This window comes from Pecten maximus, chromosome 9 (genome assembly GCF_902652985.1).
Source record: "Pecten maximus chromosome 9, xPecMax1.1, whole genome shotgun sequence".
NCBI lineage: Eukaryota > Metazoa > Mollusca > Bivalvia > Pectinida > Pectinidae > Pecten > Pecten maximus.
Genome location: NC_047023.1, coordinates 30,621,009 through 30,632,385, shown reverse-complemented (window position 1 = coordinate 30,632,385; position 11,377 = coordinate 30,621,009). Strand labels below are relative to the sequence as shown.

General features: G+C 37.0%; 2 protein-coding genes across 3 annotated transcripts in view; both read right to left on the bottom strand.

The window, feature by feature from the left end:
- Positions 1–5,240: 5,240 nt before the first annotated feature.
- LOC117333960 (circumsporozoite protein-like) lies at positions 5,241–6,104 on the bottom strand. The gene has a single exon (XM_033893379.1). It carries the CDS (start codon positions 6,102–6,104, stop codon positions 5,241–5,243), a length of 864 nt encoding a protein of 287 aa, XP_033749270.1.
- Positions 6,105–7,415: 1,311 nt separating this feature from the next.
- Positions 7,416–11,377, bottom strand: part of LOC117334436 (synaptotagmin-11-like) — a 39,980-nt gene continuing 36,018 nt past the window's right edge. For both annotated transcript variants that reach the window (XM_033894065.1, XM_033894066.1), the window contains exon 4: positions 7,416–9,883. In XM_033894065.1, coding sequence (XP_033749956.1) covers positions 9,576–9,883 — 308 coding nt within the window. In that variant the 3' untranslated portion in view covers positions 7,416–9,575. The remainder of the gene's footprint in view (positions 9,884–11,377) is intronic.

The following is an 11,377-nucleotide window of genomic DNA, read 5'->3' as shown; positions in this document are numbered from 1 at the left end:
ATGTGTTCTGTCAAAATACAACTTAAAGAATGATTTGAAAGAAGACGATCACCGTAGGGTGACATTTAATGTATTTTAAAACATACATCCGATCACAAACACGAGTTTTAGTTATATTGCTATTATATTACTGAACTATCTATCACCTTCTTCATGCAATGTAAGAATTAAGCACATTATTTGTATTGAGTTCAGGAAAAGAAGTAATTAATTTGCTTTATTCTAAATGTACAAGGAATCGCCACACATGTCGTAGAAATCTAAATGTAATTTTTGATATACTATCTAGTGTATACATTATAGATAAAAGGTTATATAGAAATAATGTAATTTTTGATATACTATCTAGTGTATACTTTATAGATAAAAGGTTATATAGAAATAATGTAATTTTTGATATACTATCTAGTGTATACTTTATAGATAAAAGGTTATATAGAAATAATGTAATTTTTGATATACTATCTAGTGTATACTTTATAGATAAAAGGTTATATAGAAATAATGTAATTTTTGATATACTATCTAGTGTATACTTTATAGATAAAAGGTTATATAGAAATAATGTAATTTTTGATATACTATCTAGTGTATACTTTATAGATAAAAGGTTATATAGAAATAATGTAATTTTGTTTTAGAAGACGCTCTTGTATATACCTGGTTATACTTTATAAAACATTTCGTTTAAGAATATTATGCTGTATATATTTTATATAAAAAGGGAGGTTATACACTTCCAACAGCTTTTTTGATTGACTTGAATATTTCAACATGATTAAACAAAAATCATATTGACCGGCAATGCAAAAAATAACTGGAACAAAACTCGGTAACTGCATGCTTTAGAGATAGATTCTAAATGATCTCCCTTGGCATTGTTCAACAATGTCCATTTTCTTGCAATCAAGAACAACACAGACACGCCATCACTCTAAGTGTGAGTAAATCATTGATAAAAAAATGAATGTTACTACAATGTACTACATTTTATTGTATTTAAATTGTAAAATTTGTGAGCTAGCTGTAAGAAATGTTCCATAAAAACACCAATATGATTAAACGTTACTAAACGTTACTAAGTTTTTTGATTGATTCCTTGGGGACCAGTATCTGTAAGTGTGACGTCATGTGTCACTGGCAACATTTTACCGTAAATCAAATTAGGAATATCGTGATTTTCTCAATTTTTTTCTTGTCTTGGTTTTTAAAGTAACACATTACTATTGTAGCCTTGTAAGTTATGTTTTAACTCTAGCTCAGTATCATGGTAACACTATTTGCCTTTAGAGAAGAACATTAACATTCTCTGCGGAAATAACGGGGAATGATCTTCCGGTATACATTGATTAGAGCTATGTCTCGGGGAGTCTAGCAGTCAGCCTGCAAACGGATGTCTTACAATCGGGATAACGATGTCTTCTATAGCTCCAGAATGACTGTAATCGATCAGAGCCATGTCCAGGGGAAATTAAAGTCGGCAATTCCTGTACATTTGTATATCAGCCTGCGCCAGCAATGTACGTATTGCTAGTGTCATATGTCGAGCCCCCGCATTCACCAATACTCTTCACATTATCAGTAAAATGACAGAATCCAACTTTTCTTAACTTGTATAGTAAAACTGCAAATTAGCTTAAACATTAAATCCGGCAAAAAATGATAGAACAAATTGGAATTGGAATTACACGCTTTCAAAAAGAAGACAATATGAAAATTATTCTTTCTGAAATTCCTAAACCCATCCTCTAAGGCGTAGATAGCTATAGAAGTCTATAGAAGGTAATGAGTTTGTTCTACCTGGCTTTGACGAACACCTTATATGCTATTTATAATCCCCATAGAAACATGTTCGAGATGAAATGTTATAAAATGATACAGAAGATGTACTAGGTGAACCTGCTGACAGGGATTAAGGCTTTGTATTGTCAGGTGTATGTTATGTAGATAAACCGAACAAAGAGAGCTATATAAGGAAACGGTTGATGGGCTTCATCTGTTAGATTGGCTACGTACTTTATACTGGTCACGTAACACAAATCTATCCTACATGCTGCAGATCAGATCTTACACAAAACGAACACACCCCCATGAATGCTAGTCTAAGAGAAAATCAGCAAAAAATGGACAAAACATGATTTGCTGGTCAAAGAAAAAATCAAAAGCTAAGTGGACAAAACACGATACTCTAGTCAAAGAAAAATTCAGTAGAAAAATAGGCAAAACATGATACTCTAGTGTAAGAGAAAATCTGAAGCAAAAGAGACAAAACACAATAGGCTGGTCAAAGAGAAAACCAGTAGAAAAATCGTTAAAGAAAGATTCGTTGGTTTTAGAGAAAGTTATCCAATTTTTTTAGGTAGATTTTCCATGTATTATCTACTGTAACCCATTTGGTTTCTATAGCGCTTTGAGAGGCTCAATGCGTGTCCAGTTGATTACTAAATCGTGTTACTGTGTGGTGAATAGCGTGTTAATTCATTTAGCTCTGCCATTAATGAGATACTGAACAACAATCCGTCATGAAACAAGAGTATATACGACATCCGGCCTTTCTGAATCTGCTCTAAATTTGGCATCACGCTACCAAGTATGACACTGACTTAGGTGGTGTAGGGGTTAGTTCAGTGATATCATGGACTATCAGATATAATAGCAAAATGTAAAATCTTAGGTTACCAATAGTTCAGTACTTTTTATATTGGTAATTTTACACCAGGATGAAAACCACCGATATCACATGATACTTATGACAGAAATGTTGTATAGAAATATCAGTAAAATGGCCATGTGATCAGGATACACGCACGTAACCTTTGTTACAATGAAATTATACATATATATATATTTCTTTTGTGGGAGTAAGCAATTCAAACAGCTATCAAATGAGATACACATTGTGAGGCTCATATATGATATGGTAGTAATTTGTTCATATACAGGATCACTATAACGCTGAGGACGATTTTATTTGCGTCCATTTATGCTGCCTGTCTGACACTGTATACAGCCGTATTCTCTAGGGATGGTGCTGAAGACGATGGCTTGTCGCCCACACACGTCACGTAACTGCTGACGCTTCAACATTCAGGTCTCGATACAGCAGTTCAGACCTTGGCGCTGACTCTAATAACGACAGTCATTCATAAACTTCACGTGTAATTCAACAATGGCACCGACTCTCAATAACGACAGTCATTCATAAACTTATAATACATCAGGCTAGGGCATACATATGTCTAGTGGCAACAAAGTTAGATTTCCTTTTTCAATACATGTAATATGACCATTTCACCTTGTTGTCAAGGGTAATTCAAGAAATATTTTCGAATATTCTTCCGGTAAGGAAATAATGACAAACATAGCTTTTAATCCTACATGACATTGACACTTTAGGAAAGGTTTATAATTTGAAACAAGAAATATATTTAAAAAGATAAACGGCATAGTTTTAATGCCGGTGGTTAAAACGTAAAACAGCACGGATAACAAAATTATATCTGTTTAAATCAGTTTTGGTGATAATAAGACTGCATTTGAATCAGGAATATGATTTTATTAATGTGTCATTTGAAAAGATACATCCATATCTGCATTTTGCATTTACCGCTACATTGACTAATCACATACTTCATCTTGACCAGTAACGCCACCTGTCGACTCATATCTGGGGTCAAAAGAAAATTATTCGGCTATACCGAAATATCGAGCGTCAATGTTTGCAAGCATACTGAAAAGCAGCATGTGTTCGATGGCGACCGACCACGCCAATATCTAAATGCGTCCTACTTCTACAGATAACTGGCAAATATATAGAAGCTTCCGATACCGATGGCATGGATGCGAAGCAGAGCGGCAGAATATATAGAAACTATCAATGATACAAATTAGTCGAGATTACCGCAGTAGTCGTATTTACCAGGATCAAAATCTGGCGGCACTGGGTTTATCGCTGGGCTTGATAGTGATCGATGTCACCGGAATGACAGAGACGATCACTGTGATTTTAGGTTCCAAATTGATCTTATTGAAATTTTGTTTATCTGAAAACAGAGTATAAGTTTAATTGTTATTATATTACTGAACTACATATCATCTGCTTCATGCAACGTCAGAATTAAATTGATATAAATCCTCTCAAAAATAGTTTACTTTCGTGTGGAACGATATTGAAAATAGTATTTCATTTTACATTTTGATGTATGCTAAAACCATTGATGGTTTGGACGCTTCAATTCGAAGTTTTTGCATGCGTGTCACTTTTACATCGTATCATTAATCTTGTTATTTCGTATCGGTATAGATAATTATATATCAATCCGCTTCTTGGTAGAAGGGCTTTCATCACTTTAGATTGCTCTCGTCACCAATACCTCAGGGCGATACTATCAGTCTTTAGTAGAGGTTTACATAAGTACTTACATAAGTAACATAACTTCTTATACTTTATGATATTTTCTCCAAGTTACACGTTGATATGATGTAAGATTGTGTAGGAAAAACTAATAATATGACCTTCTACCATCATTCACTTCTAGAGACATATATGTAGTTTGGAGTACATGTTAGTAAATCGAATTTCATTTCCCACAGCGCCTTGTGGTTTTCCATTTTGTGAAAATTGTTATGTTGTATTATTGGAGAAGCTAGTAGGCGGCAAAGGACCGAATCAATATGAAAATGTTATAGATGTAATTTGGTCAGACACATCTCCGTATCAGTTCGGTTCTCTCATGACAAGTTTGTCAATTCGGCCCTTCTAAATGGCACTTCACAATCAATACAATTATTAATGTCAGTGTTGTTTCGTTCATTTTTAGTCCGTTCTCTGAATTAATGTCGAATTAATGTACATAAACTCCTTACCATAATATGTAAACATTAACCCAAACAAAGATAAACATCATGCTCCAGATATATGTCATGATAACGATTATAATTATCATATCAATATCTGTTCCCTAGGAAATAAATCTTTATTGATGTCGAATTGGTATTCCCAGTTTTTCTCGAACTCGTCTTAATAACACTTTTTTTTCTGATAATGACATCATAAGGTGATGGATCATAACCCTTATTTTAAATAGAGAACTGATCTTGAGACGGATCTTGAAAAGGTCTGGATAGAAACTACCACCATTCCTCTCGGTCGACTACCACCAATCCCCTTTGCTGTTTCCTACTATTCTTCATGGTCGTTTATCATTATTTTTTTTGGCTGTTTCCTTGACCGTTTCCCACTATTCCCCTTGCCTATTTCCCACCATTCCCCTTGACTGTTTCCCACCATTTCTCTTGGCTATTTTCCGCCATTCCCCTTCGTTGTTTTCTGCCATTCCCCTTGGCTGTTTCCCACCATTGCCTTTGGCCGTGTCCCACCATTTCTCTTGGCCGTTTCCCCACCATTCTCCTTGGCTGTTTCCCACCATTCCCCTTGGCTGTTTCCCCACCATTCCCCTTGGCCGTTTCCCACCATTTCTCTTGGCTGTTTCCCACCATTGCCCTTCGTTGTTTTCCGCCATTGCCCTTGGCTGTTTCCCACCATTGCCCTTGGTTGTTTCCCACCATTTCTCCTGGCTGTGTCCCCACCATTCCCCTTGGCTGTTTCCCACCATTCCCCTTTGTTGTTTCCCCACCATTCTCCTTGGCCGTTTCCCACCATTACTCTTGGCTGTTTCCCACCATTGCCCTTCGTTGTTTTCCGCCATTGCCCTTAGCTGTTTCCCACCATTGCCCTTGGCTGTTTCCCCACCATTTCTCTTGGCTGTGTCCCCACCATTCCCCTTGGCTGTTTCCCACCATTCCCCTTGGCTATTTCCCACCATTCCCCTTGGCCGTTTCCCATCATTACTCTTGGCTGTTTCCCACCATTGCCCTTCGTTGTTTTCCGCCATTGCCCTTAGCTGTTTCCCACCATTGCCCTTGGCTGTTTCCCCACCATTTCTCTTGGCTGTGTCCCCAACATTCCCCTTGGCTATTTCCCCACCATTCCCCTTTGTTGTTTCCCACCATTTCTCTTGGCTGTTTCCCACCATTCCCCTTCGTTGTTTTCCGCCATTGCCCTTAGCTGTTTCCCACCATTGCCCTTGGCGGTTTCCCATCATTTCTCTAGGCCGTTTCCCCACCATTCCCCTTGGCTGTTTCCCACCATTCCCCTTGGCCGTGTCCCACCATTTCTCTTGGCTGTTTCCCATCTTTCCCCTTGGCCGTTTCCCCACCATTTCTCTTGGCTATTTCCCACCATTCCCCTTGACTGTTTCCCACCATTTCCCTTGGCTGTTTCCCACCATTCCCCTTGGCCGTGTCCCACCATTTCTCTTGGCTGTTTCCCACCTTTCGTATTGGCCGTTTCCTACCATTTGTCCTGGCTATTTTCCACCATTTCCCTTGACTGTTTTCCACCATTCCCCTTGGCCGTTTCCTACCATTTCTCTTGGCTGTTTTCCACCATTCCCCTTGGCTGTTTCCCACTATTCCCCTTGGCCGTGTCCCACCATTTCTCTTGTCTGTTTCCCACCTTTCCCCTTGGCCGTTTCCTACCATTTCTCTTGGCTGTTTTCCACCATTCCCCTTGGCTGTTTCCCACTATTCCCCTTGGCCGTGTCCCACCATTTCTCTTGGCTCAAGCCTTTACGTTGTTTACAACCATTCTTCTTGACCATTTATCAGCATTCCCATTGGCCGTTTACTTTCATTCCCCTAGACCACCATTCCACATGGCCGTTTACTAACATACTTCTTGTCCGTTTACCATTTTTTCTCTTGGTGGTTCTTTCGGAACTTTTCTATCTGGTTCACAACAAGGAGATAAGCTTGATGACGACTTCGATATCTATGTAGTTTGCAAAGTATACTTCATGCCTGTGATATTATCAAAAACCTGTTAATCGCAGTCCAAATTCCTGTTCTTATTGAAATAGAGATTAGAGCATAGTGTTTATTACCAAGCCAGGAAAACTCCCCTATCGTCAGTCTCATGCAATCGTAATGCTTAATAAAAACAGCGCATATATTCTTACTTATGCCAGAGTTTCAAAATTCGTAGTGATCACAGTCATGTGTAAGTGCTGACATGATCTCTGAACTTCTAAAGAAACGTGCCTAACAAAGGTATTTATTTCAGCAAACTGACATTGGCAGGGCAAAAGGAAACTGTCAACAATTGATTGTGATATTCAAAGCAACTTAACAAGATTATTTTGACCTATTTCTACCTCATAAAACAGTAGCTATGAAACTTAATGATAACATCTGGAATCATACTTGTGATCCCGAAGAAGAATGAGATGTAACATGGATTATTAAATGTTCACATTGCCTCTATAGGATGAAACTTAATTCGCAAAGTTTATATTTATCTTCATGACGAGATGATTTGAAAAATAAGCCAATAATAAAAAACAAAACAATGTAAGTGATGTGCAACTGTTTATTTAATTTTACAGTAAATCAAATTGTTTTTCCAATGTCATTTCTCTCTAGGTTTTCACTTCTAGGTTCTCGACGATAGACAAACAAAACATCCATTGAATGCAATAATATCTTTTGAAAAATATATCATAGCAAAATATTACTTTATCAACAATCATCTTTTCTCTTGTTACGTGTAACTAAGGGGGTCTTTCTCTCGTAAACTTTACTAGTGTTTATCAATAATGTTCTTATCGCTTCAAACGTAACGTAAACTAGGATTTTTTTCATAGAATTTAGCAATATAAAATATGTGACGTATTATAGCAATAGTGTTGAATATATTAGAACAAAAACATTTAGTTTCCGTCTACGTCACATTTTTCAGTTATTACATAAAGGTATAACCTGCAAAAATATAAAAGGAAAAGCCAACATTCTGACCTCAATACACCTCTTAATAGTCATACTTTGATATCTCGAATGAACACAACATCTGGTTCGCCTGCCAAACTCCAATATCTCGAATCAACACAGCAATGTGTTCGACTGCCAGACCTCGATATTTCGAATCAACATTGGGTGCGACTATGTATCCCCATTATCTCTAATCTACACAATATCATTCCTGACCTCGGTATCTCGAAACATCAACATATCACTTGGTTCAAACAGGGTTGACACATTAACAATATCTTTCACTACAGTTATTATCGTATCAACCCGTGTCGTACAATGACCAAGGCATCATACAGACACAACGATTACCATGCTTAAGCATTCTGTTGCCTTGGCACAAACACCCAGTACTGTGTCCAAAGATAAGTTTATACGTTTCTCTAATATATAATGGATTTTCACAATGCTGAAGGTGATTAATTGTTTCAAAATTTTGTATTAGATAGAAAATACCACGTTGCTGTCAAATACAACAACAAAATGCAGCTGACTTAAGTCTTAGGAGATACTCTTGGTGACTGTTCAAATCATAGTGCCTTGCCTGGTATTAATTGATTTAGCATAGAAAATTACAGTATTTACAAACTCGTAGATCGATCTAATTGATTGAACGACCTCTTTTTAACCTGGAATTGCACAAATCTGACACTAATTTCTATCAATTACAAGAGTACTTCACGGATATAAAATTTCCGGGTTTTATTACACATCCATTAGGGGAAATTCTTACTATTATCTGGTCTTTCTAGAGTGGTAAATTGATTTAAAAGAAGTCGCTAATTTGTTTCCGAATGGGTGTCAGCGGGTCTCGCTTGGCTATTTCCATTAGGCGGGCTTTCTTTGGTGTCGGTGTAGCCGTTCAGTATATATTTGTGTATCGCCTCCATGGAATTAGTATTGACAACGCTTCTCTCTCTTTTTTAACAGAGCTGTACATATTTGGTTTAAAGGTGGGGAAAATATTGTTGCTCGACTCAAACATCAAATAACACTGCGATCACAATATTGGACCTACTTTATCTGTTTGAGATACAGCGAAAGGGATATTCACCGAAAACTCGAAAACTGGTGCGCAATGACATAATTTTCGGAAGGCGTCGAGCAGGTTAATCGATTGCATCTACTACACAGTTTAAATAACAAATCCCGCAAATATATGTAATTATTGAGGATACTGAATAAGTACATGTTTTATCTCAATGATTAAGAACATGTTTTAGAACAGTACATTGATACTGATGGCAACGGAACGTTTCTATTAAGGATATATTAACGTATTGATTTGTATATAGTCCTCCTATGTTTGTGTATCACGAATAGATTTGAACAACACGTGTAATCCCGTATATTTCTGATGAACTGTAAACTAGGAAATTTCCGTTCCTCGTATATGCCTCTTAATTTTTCTGTACATTTTCCTTTAAGTAAGGTATGACATTTAGGCTCCTTATATGGTTGTAGGGGAATATTTTCTAGGTAACATTCTTATTATTCTAGATTGAATCCATCCTCCGGTTTCATACCTACGTCAATTTTATGTACATGCATGTAAGTTAAACTGTGTATCACATATTTATTTGTAGCTCAATGTCTGTTTCACGAAATAACAGTTGACAAACCGATTCTTAGTTTAAATACATGCATGTTAGTCAATATATAGCCACAGTGTTAAGTTTAGACTAAATTCCATTTAAATGACGTCCGATTCATTCCTTCAATTTGTGCCACTCGGCGATCTGCTTTCGGGGGCAGTTGATGACTTCGCTCCAATGATGCAGCTGCTGACTGCTAGTTCTGGCGCCAACTTCGAGGCGACCAATCACCTCGTTCTTAGTGACGCGATCCCAGTCGAGCACGAGGAACTCCAGACTGATGTTTTGAAGACCCTCATTGTAAGGAACATCGAACAGAAACGACTCATTAAACACAGGGTTCAGTGTTCGCTTTTTCACATGCGTCTTCTTTTTAGCGATTCTTTGGCCATTATAGAGAAGGTATATCTTCACGTAAGGATCTGTAACATACCAAATGAATAAAACATTATATTAAATTATTTTCATAGATTATGTTCCTTCTATTGAGAAGAAACAATGACAAATAAATAAATAAATAAATAAATAAAAAAAGGATGAAAAAAACAACAACAAAAAATAGCAAGACACTTAGGCACTGAATATGAATATAAAATTACATTACACAGGGATGACGGTGAACATAGATTATAACGGATGCGTTTAAATCGATATACCTTCAATCGGGATATATTGGTGTCAGGAAATTTTGACATTTTTCGTCACAAGAGAGTGGTTTTATTTTGGTGTTTCCATCAACCCTATGTCAAATTGGCGTATTCTGACGATCGTGTTCAGTCGGAATACGTACACACGTTACACAGACCGAGGGTCATTGAACTGACCAGACATAGCTTAATTTTACACACTAACATTCTTGTAAAGATGTCCATCTATTTTCGTCTCCCAGAGACACAGCTTCCACGACTCGTGGTGATTCTGGCGATATTGCAGGAAGACCACTGCCTTAATTTAATTTGACATTCAGACTGCAGGATTATAAATTCGTAGGAGTTTCGAGACATTTCTCTACCGCTGCATAGTTCACTAGACCAAGATGATCTATCGACAGATCAATATATACGTAACTTGTCTCTTTTACCTATAAGACTGTGCGTTATTATCAGAAGCTTGAGTGTTAGATATGTTGTCATGTGTAATAAATGCCGATAATCTTACGATATATTTTAGTAGGTGTGCCCGAGGTTTACATACATTACATTTTTGAAAGGATCAACATACACGTAAAGATGTATTGAAAAAGCAACTTAAAATACGTTTTCGAGATTTTACTTGCGATTGTTAAATTCAAGAACGGTATCAGGAGATCTATTTGTCAAAATATCGGGGAAATACCTTTGTTGAAATTAAGAATAAATATTGAAATCAAAACGAAAAAAGTCACAAGATTCTAACCTTGTTGATCTGGTTTTACGCGGGGAGACAATTAGACGCTCCGATCGACAGTAAACACAATCGAGAAAGGACCATGATAGTTATAGCTCTGTTTGTAGGAATCCGTAATTACATTGCCATATTCCCTCGAGACGTGTTATAGGCATTCAAACTGTACAACTTGTGTTGTTTAGATTTACCGTACACACGGTGACATGGACGGTTCGTTACACTGTGTACCTCTGTGTTTGACATATAAGGCTCCAAGCTCATTGTCAGGCGACTTATCTGACTGACTCAGAAGGTACTCTGCAATAGCTGCATGCACACCTGCTTCTGACACGAACAGGTCAAGGCTTGTTGACGTATGTTCATCTGTTTGACAATGTAAATCTGCATTTGGCCAATGGAAACGATACTGATCATAATAAAAACTACATATCTATGAATCATAATGTGTTAAGGTATATATCTAAATCACATGTATAGAGCCTGATTGGTCGGTCAAAAGTACTGGTAAACGGATCCTGATTGGGTAATCC